The sequence below is a fragment of the Octodon degus genome, unplaced genomic scaffold (genome assembly GCF_000260255.1).
Source record: "Octodon degus isolate 3935 unplaced genomic scaffold, OctDeg1.0 scaffold00230, whole genome shotgun sequence".
Classification (NCBI taxonomy): Eukaryota; Metazoa; Chordata; class Mammalia; order Rodentia; family Octodontidae; genus Octodon; species Octodon degus.
Window position 1 is genome coordinate 2,545,768 of NW_004524806.1, and position 9,057 is coordinate 2,554,824.

Here is a 9,057-nt window from a genome sequence, read left to right on the forward strand (position 1 = left end):
AGCCATGCTCAGAATAAGAGCCAACAATATTGGATGCACAGTTCTTAGTCGAAGCCACTTGAAAAGAGTCATCCAAAGCTCAGGAGAACACACACCAAACGCTGCCAACATGCACACGTAAGGAGTCCAAATATACTTCAATCCTTCTAAAACCATTGCAAGAGAACCCAATAAAATAGTGTGAATTATATGATAAATTATTTCTGGCCTTTCTCCAATTCGTCCATCTTCAATAGCAACAGTTTCTTTCAGGGACTTTCCATTAAGCCTCCTAAAAATAACTTGCATCATAGAAAGAAGACAAATAATTAACACTAGAATATAGAATGGTAATAAAGAAGATTGTGTCAATCGCAAAAAAAAATCTTGGGACGGTGTCTGGAGGGATTCTTGACAGAGGAGCCAATTCACTGTAAAATTCTTAGTCATATTTAACCCAAATTTTACTTCAAGGAATTCGAGCATGTGCTCACTTTCTGTGTGTGGAACAAACATCTTTATTATCATATTCAGTGTCACTGGCAGAGTACATTCCAGGTAAAAATTAATCACTTTCTTGATTTTAGCTACAAAAGTTCCTTTCTTCACATTCAGCTGAAGGCACTTAGTAAGCATTAAGGCTGATACAAAACTTAATAAAGGAGACACTAATAAAGCTGGATTTTCAAACTGTAGCAAATATCCCAGAAACAGAGAAAATATGTAGATTTTATATACCTCATGGATCTTGTCACCTTGTTCCACTGTAAAGATATCTAACAGGAACAGAGATACTGCTTGAAGAAACAAAAGATAGTGGCTATACTCACACATCATCATAAAGGTGTAAGTTGAAGCACTCATCAACAGATAGCAAAACCTCTCTGCATAAGTATTTAAATTGCTTTTTAAATGGCCTGTAAGTGCAGCAACTTGGCATGCAAAATATGGCAGTGCCCAGTTTTCTCTTAAGGGGATGGAGTATTCAATTCTTGTTGTATCTACCCTGTTAATGATAAACCATGCAACGGTAAGCATTCCTGCTAGCCATGTTCCACTCATAAGCCAACTTGTAACAAACAATGCAGTAACATATATTCCTTGCAATCCAAAAACAATGCCAATATAGAAATACATAGGCTCAATAATCTCCTCTCTCAAATGAAGGTGCCTTTAACATATCTTTATAAAAGGAGTAATAAACAGCACTGTCACCCTGAAATGTGATTTCCCGTTCAAATTCCTGCCTGTTGGAAAACCAGAACTTCCGTTCATGGTATGCAGATAAGTACAGTGCATACATCATACCACTAGTAACTGCAGCAAGACAGCCAATGAAAATCTTTGCAAAGCGCTGAAATAATACATATTTTGGAGTTCTTTCAGGAACTGAAGTATCACTAACTTTCGCTTCTTTGGCAGAGTCCTTATTTTCTGGAGACTTTGGCTTTTTTCTTTGGCGTAATTCTACAGTTGGTCCTTCTTCCTCCGCCATCGTCTCCACGCCGCCGCCGGGGTCGGGCCTGAGGCTCCAACACGTCCCGGAGATGGCGTCCCCTCGCGTCGCCGAAGCCCTCGGCCGCCCCGGGCCCGCTGCCGGCCCCGCTCCCACTATGTCAATATTGAACATATACAGACTTTAAGGAGGAGGGGAAGTGCTGGGAATTTGCATACAACTGCATCCCCAGCCCTTTTTTTATTTTTTGTTTTAAGATAAGCTTTCACTAAGTTGTTAAATTGCCCAGGCTAAGCTTAAACTTGTGATACTCCTACCTCAGCCTCTTGCAGTGTTGATTACAGATGTATACTACTGGGGGGCCTGGCCTTAGCTCAGTTGTTTAAATGGCTGCTTCCACAAAGCTGTCAGCCTCAGGTTGCTGTAGTTCGATCCCCACAACACTCCAGCCAGCCAAACCACCCCTGAGGGCATTCAGATCAGATGTATACTACCATGCCAGAGTCAGACTTTTCCTTGTCATTATTTCGTCAACAGTATAGGCCACATACGGTGGCACATGCCTATAATCCCAGCATTTGAGAGGCTGAGGCAGGAGGACTGCTCAGGTTTGAGGCCAGCTTGGGATACATAGTAACTTCAAGGCCAGCTTGAACTGTATGAAACCCCGTCTCTGAAAAACAGATTCAAATGCTGAAGCTCTGAGGAGATCTTTCTCCTACAAGAGAGCTGAGATTTCCACTCAGAACTAAACGACTCCAGAGCCCACACACATCAGATAAACAAAAGCGCACTGTGCCAGCAAGGGATGGCGGAGGATACATGGCCCTCAGAGCTGTGAGCAGCGTCTTCAGTAGCCAAGGTGTTGAGTGGAACAAAAGCTGCCCAGACACATTCTCCTTATAAAGCCCAAAGGTTCTCTGCCTTTGATCAGAAGGTACCAGACACCAACAGTCAGGGTTTTTATGATTCCTTTGTCCCTGGGGCTTGTCCAAATGGGGACGGTGGGACCCTATCTATGTCAACGTTCTCCTCTTTTGCTCCCTGACTAGGAAGTGAATGATTCTGCTCCCTGCACGCTCCTGCCAAGATGTCCTGCCTCTCCTCCACTTCCGTTTTTCCTCTTCCAGCATTCCCTTGTACACGCTGCCTGCCATCAGGGAGGGAAACTGGATGTGGTGGACACATTATCTCCTGCCACCAATCATTGGGGCACTTTTATGAAGACCTTTGAAGGCCCAAAGTGGGAGTCTGCGGTGAATTTTGATGTTCTTATATAGAATAGATTTATAAAGTGGTATCATTATTCTTGTTTCTCAGGAAAAAAAATAGGGGAAATAAACTTGGAATAGATGTTGTGGCATCTGCCAGAATACATGGCACAGCTTAGATTTATTGGCTAATCTAGGAGCCCTATTGTGCTATCTTTAATGCATCTGATTTAGACCAGCTGGCTTCATTAGCAACCCAGTTTTCATCAGTTCTTTCAGGAGAAACCATCTAGGGAATTAAAAAATTTACTACTGCCCTTGCTTTAATTAAATAGCATCTCTGGAGAGGACAGCCTGGTATTGAGTAAATTCCGCCTCCTTTTGCCTTTTCATGATTCTAAATGAAGCCAGAAGTGAGAACCAGTAGGAAAAAAATCTCACACATCTTCCAGAGGTTGAACTCAAGAGCAGGGGGAGAATGGGAAGATAATTAAAAGGAAGACAGGTAAAGTGCTTTGTCAGGCCTGAACTGGAAAGACCTTCCCAGTAAACACAGTGCCCTGTACGGACAACAGGAATCCAGGCTGCCCTCAGCAAACAGAACTAATGGCTGAAAAGAAATTCAGAACTGGACCTGCAGTCTCATGATGACATGCAACCCAGCTTTTGAGTCACACCTCTGCTGATCGTCCTTGTAGCTTTGACCTCAAGCATTCCATCCAGATTCCTTGGGACTGCGACCTCCAACACCAAACCCTACATATACTTATCCTCTCCTCCAGATAGACATTAGTATCAGTCCAACTACAGCCTGCCTGTACCTAGATGACATTAAATCTCACCTTTCCCAGTCTTGGTGTCCATGCGTTTCCTCACATGTCGTTATTTAACATCCTTTTGCTCTTGGAAGGGAACAACAGGAGCGGTACCCTTCCATGCTGTTCTGATGGTAGAGAAGACCCACTGCCTGAATGGTTGTGCCCTCAGTGTCACCATGGCCTGATGGAGAGGCCCAGCCACAGCCACTCTGCAGGGCACTTATGAGGCCCCACTGGGTGTCACAGCTGTACCACAGAGCGAAGCTGAGGTCCACTCAAGCTACAATCAACCAAAATCACAAGGAGAATGGGTGCAGAATAATGTGATTATGAAGAAATGAAAAATAATGGAATTTGGGGTGAATTTGGTTCTTGCCCTTACACATCAGAGCCCCTCCCTTACTGGCCTGTCTTTGTTCAAATGTCACCTTGCATTTAAAGCTTTCCCGGATCACTTGCCTGAAGTCACATACCTGCTCCCTGAGCCTCATGCTCCCTTGCCTATTGTATATGCATGTAGTAACACCTTTGCTGGAATATAATTCACATATCACACCATCTGCCCCTTGAAGTAGATACATTTCAGTGATTTTCAGCACATTCGTGGGGTTGTACAACCATCCACATGAAGTGTTATCAGTTTATCTTTCCCCAAAGAATCTCTGTAGCTTTTAGCTATCAAAGGCCATTTGTCCCTCCCAGTCCTAGGTTACCACTTCTCAACTTTTTGCCTATTCTAGCCCCTCCATATAAATGGATTCCTACATGAAATGGACTTTTTGATTAACTGCTTTTCAGTTAGCATATGTTTTCAAGGTCTATCTACATTGTAACATACATCAGTGCTTCATTCCTTTTGTTGCATGCTATTCCCTTGTATGGGTAGGCCTAATTTCCTTTCTCCCTTCGTCCAGTGGTATTTTTGTTACTTCTACTTTAGGAGTCGTCCCTATTTACTTACTTTATCCAGTACACACACACACACACACACACACACACACACACACAGTGTGACTCCACGAAGTGTTTGCTGCCATATCCCCAGGGTATGGACTGACAATAAGTAGGTGCTCAATAAATAACCCTCAAATGGGGGTGTGCCAGGTATATATAAATAACTCAATAAACATGTAGTTTGAGGTAGAAGATGAGTATTCATTAGTCAATTGGAAGAACTTCCACACAAGCTGCATAGGATTAATTCCAGCAGCTAAGAGACCTGACAGGACCCCGAGGGGTTATGGATTTGAATGACAGTGACTTGGTGATACAACCTTTGAAAGTGCTCCAAAGTGAGCACACTAGTTAAAGGAACTCCTTTGGGAATCATCCTGTAAAATGAGAAACACATTAGTGGTGTAAACTTCATGCAGATTATGTTGCAGAAGGCTGGGTGTTCCAGCTGCCTCCTACTCAGCAGATATTTATGAGCATTGTGTGTACAAAGCTCTGGACCACATCTCAGGGCCCGAGTAATGGAAGGAAGCAGGGACCACCCACCAGCCTCGGGGCCCCCTGAGTTACAGGTGGGAGAACTGAAGGCCAGACAAGTCACTAGGGGAGGTAGGAGGCCCCAGGCCTAGGCCTGCCCTGGCTCGGTCCCCACAGCCCTGAAGCACTGCTTTCAAAGGTAGCAGCTGGACTGTAATAGCCAAGTAACATTTTGTAATTCAGCAAGGGACTGGGTCAGATCGTGTCCCTGCCTCCTATTTCTGCCTTTGGTCCTAGGGAATTAAATAATTTGGCCTCCTCCTCAGACTCCAGCACACAGGATTTGCTTCCTCTGGCAGAGCCTAGCTTAATTCATAATGCAAGCGTATGCTGCCCCCTTCTGGTCATTATGGAAATCCATCCTGGTTCACCAGCAAAGACACTCATCTCAAGACACACTCCCCATCACTTAACTTGAGGGATCATTCCCACAATACTGGGCGAAGACAAGAGTTGGGATTTCTATTCTCACTTAAAAAAAAAAATGGCATCATCAGGTGTGGTGGCTCACGCCTATACACAGCACTCTGACAGGTGAGGGTGGGAGGATCACAAGTTTGAGCCTCAGCCGGGCCACCAGGGTACTTAGTGGGGCTGCGGAAGTAGTAGCTCAGGGTGAAAGCCTTATGTTCAGGGCCTAGTATTGCAATAAGTTAATGGCAGCATCCTGGAAATGGTCCCCAGTCCACCCAATTCCTTCTATGACTCTGGCTAGTCAGTTTCCCGCTCCTGGTCTCAGTTACCCACCTATAAAACGGGAGGCTCTTCACGAGACAGTACTGTGCATAGCCCTGTACTCTTAAGAATGAAGAGATAAATGTATCTGAAAAACATTAAAAAAAAAAAAAAAAAAAAAGAGTGGAGAGGTGGCTTGCCCAAGATCAAAGTGAACCAGAGCAGAGGCACTCCCATGCTGCAGGTCACCCCTCTTGCTCACACCAATCAGGAAAAACCAGAGGAGTCGCAGCAAGCCACAAAACTTCCTCCACCTTTGTATTCTGATTGTCTATTGAGGAACCAGATGGATGGATGAATAGGTAGGTAAGCGGATGGATGGATGGATAGATGGACGGATGGATGGATAGCAGGAATTAGGGTGGCTACTTGCCTCCCCTTGCTCCCTGACAACTTGCTCCTCTAATTCCAACTGCCAAGCCCCAATGGCAGGCTGCTCTGGATCCACTGAGCCCGAGTAATGGACCTATTGTCTACCTGCAGCTGGGCACTAAGACCAATCACAAATACAGTAGATCCTTACCCTGGGCTTCTTTCCACCCTGTTATTTACTGCTGTGCTCAACAGCTGTTGCTATGGGTAGAAAGTCTTCAAACTTCACATATGGGCACCCCTCCCAGGGAAGTTCTTTAGGCCAGCCACGGCTGAAATTAAGCTCTATGCTCACAATGAAGCTCGGGAGTACTAGAGGAACTGCAGCCATGGAAGATTACCCTGCGCATCTCCAGCCTGGTTCATATAAGCAAATTAACTTTTCTGTTCTTTGGTCTTCTTATGCATAAGAGAGTCTGGTGCCTCACAAGTATTATGAGAAATGAAGACCATAGGTGCTCAGAAAATAGAAGTTTCCTTTCTCTCCTTCCCTGATCATGAAAAGATCTGGAAAGGGAAAGAACAAAGTCTACTGTGCACCAGGAAAGTTTTTTCAGATCAAAAAGATTATTTTCAAGTACTCCAAAGTGAAGTGAACCAAGTATGTGTCCAGCAGGAAACTGAAGGTGGACTCAAACATTATTGATCTCTTTAGGAGAAAGTACCATTTACCAATCCCGTCTTCATCCTAGAGCTTTCTGACACCAAGGATATTCAGCAGAGATTTCCTGATAGTGATGCTGAGAACATATTTTAACAGCTAAGTACAGTAATCCTATGTTCTTCCAATTAGGGGAGCATCTCCCTTGGCTACATCTCCATAACCTGGCCTAACCTTCCTTACCAGCCTATCCATTCTGTACTTGGTGGCAAGTTCTCCAGTCACCTGGCAGAAAGGACACTTGGATTTCAGCTAAACAGATGCTGAACAGTTGAGCTTGTACAACTGAGATTAAAACTGAGCCCCCCCCCCCAGTACCACCTGTGAAATCATGGAGCTGAGAACAGATCAAGGATTGGACCACTGCTGCAGGCGCTAGGTCCTGCACTTCTACCTGTAATGACAAAGACAGAGTCCTAACATGTGGGATAGGAGATGGGCCTCAGTGTGAGACACACTCGGGTTTGTCTTTCTCACTAACCATCCAACTCTCTGTTTCTCACTCCTAAAATGGGGCTAACAGAATTATCTTTCTTAGCCAGGCATGATGGTACATGCCCTTCAGTACTCTCAGCACTTGGGAGGCTGAGGCAGGAGGGTCACTATGAGTTTGAGGCCAGCCTGGACTGCATAAGAGTTAAAGCCTAGCCTAAAGTATATACTGTTTTTGTGTAAACAAAAGACTAGGAAAAGGGAAGCTATCTGCCTTCCACTAGGAAGAATGAGGGGAAAGGGAGATGTAAGGAGAAAGAAGATGGAAGAGGGGAGGAGGGGAGGGAAGGAGAGGGGAGAAGGAACATGGGCACTGTCACAGGTCAATTTGCGTTGATCACAGAGGTTGGCTTCACTCAACCTCTTCCACTCAAGCACCAGTGGGACTATCAGAACCTTTTTTACAGAAATATAGGAAAAGGGAAAAGAATATGATAATTGCTGAGGGTGTGTTCCCGCTCTCTGTTGTACTGATTTATTGGTCAATGATGGTGTGAGCTGGCTCACTTCTAGCTATCCCCTGGTCTAACTGATGTTATTATGGCCCTGGGACAGATCATGACTAGGGTGTCTGCTTGTCCTTAGAAGCTTGCAATTTCAAATGGATTTCATATGCCCTCAAGCTATCCAAGTATGGCTGGATTTTCATGGATTCCTGCCTCCAGTGCCCCATCTTTCTCAGCTGGTCTGCTATGAACTTTTTTTTCAGATGTTCGTACCACTGGATTGTCTTTTTCCTGGCCTTCTCCAAAGCTTTCTCCTTGAAAAGAAAAGAAAAAAGAAAAGCAATAGAGATAAGGTTAGGATTATGAAGCTACCTTCCAGCAAAAGAAACACCAAAGGTGAAAAATGTGCCTTCCGGACCCAATATTCATTCCCTAAGTACAGTACTATGATTCATAAGGAGCCTCAGTTTCCTAATTTATAGAAAGTGGGCATTAAGCTAGAAAACCCCGATGGTACATTCTGAGAGTCTGCAGCTGAGGATTCTGATTTTGACTGTAATCATATTTCTACTGGAAAACGGATGAGAAAGTGATAGGGCATCTGTGGGAGAGTGCATCTTGTTTATTCCTCCTCTGTCCCTGTCAACCACTTAGTGTTTCCACATATGGTCTGTGACATTCCTCATATCGCAATGATCATTTCTTCTCCTATATAACTTTTGTCTTCTCCCTACCAGGGAACAGGCCTGGGAAGTCACAGCCTATATCTGCCTCATTCAGTTATTTTCAGTGCACTAGCTAAAGGAAGGGATACTAAGAAAAATCAGCTACAGGGCCGGCCAGATAGCTTAGCGGATTAAAGTGCCTGCACATGCAGAACGCAGGGACCAGGGTTCGATCCCCAGAGTGGCATGCTGGCCCCTGCTGGCCCCACCCCTGGGGTGCACTGAGACAGCAAATGAGACTGGGCATGGAGGCGCTTGGGAGACTGAAAACAGGAGGAGCACTACGAGTCCAATGTACGTAGTGAGACCCTGTAGACCCTGTACTAACTACATAAAAAAAGAAAAATCAGTCACAGTTATTCCTAGTTCCTACTGTGTAGGAAAGAAGACATGCTCAAATATGTCTAAACCAGGCAAAAGTGATACAATGTAAGAGAAGCATACTTCAAAGAAGGCAGATACGTAGAAAAGCTCCATAGAGCTGAGCATGTTGCTCAGTGGCAGAGCCCTTGTCTCACATGCACAAGGCCCACAATATGATTTCTAATATTAAAAACAAGCAGCTATATGGAAGGGGTTGACATATAAATTGTGTTCTGAGTTTTGAAGGATGGAGAGGCTTACGGCATCTGATATCGAATCCAAATCTGGCCTTTTTTTTTTTTTTTTTT

General features: G+C 44.5%; 2 protein-coding genes across 4 annotated transcripts in view; both read right to left on the bottom strand.

Moving 5' to 3' along the window:
• Window positions 1–1,477, bottom strand: part of LOC101566137 (probable C-mannosyltransferase DPY19L4) — a 7,814-nt gene extending 6,337 nt beyond the window's left edge. Inside the window, exons 1-2 of the mRNA XM_023705859.1 lie at window positions 1,195–1,477; window positions 9–1,131 (exon numbers count right to left, since the gene is read on the bottom strand). Of these exons, the coding sequence (XP_023561627.1) occupies window positions 9–1,131; window positions 1,195–1,278 (1,207 nt within the window). The 5' untranslated portion in view covers window positions 1,279–1,477. The remainder of the gene's footprint in view (window positions 1–8; window positions 1,132–1,194) is intronic.
• Window positions 1,478–5,826: 4,349 nt separating this feature from the next.
• CUNH5orf52 (chromosome unknown C5orf52 homolog) overlaps window positions 5,827–9,057 on the bottom strand; it is a 13,199-nt gene continuing 9,968 nt past the window's right edge. For all 3 annotated transcript variants that reach the window (XM_023705853.1, XM_023705852.1, XM_004645559.2), the window contains exon 3: window positions 5,827–7,975. In XM_023705853.1, coding sequence (XP_023561621.1) covers window positions 7,778–7,975 — 198 coding nt within the window. In that variant the 3' untranslated portion in view covers window positions 5,827–7,777. The remainder of the gene's footprint in view (window positions 7,976–9,057) is intronic.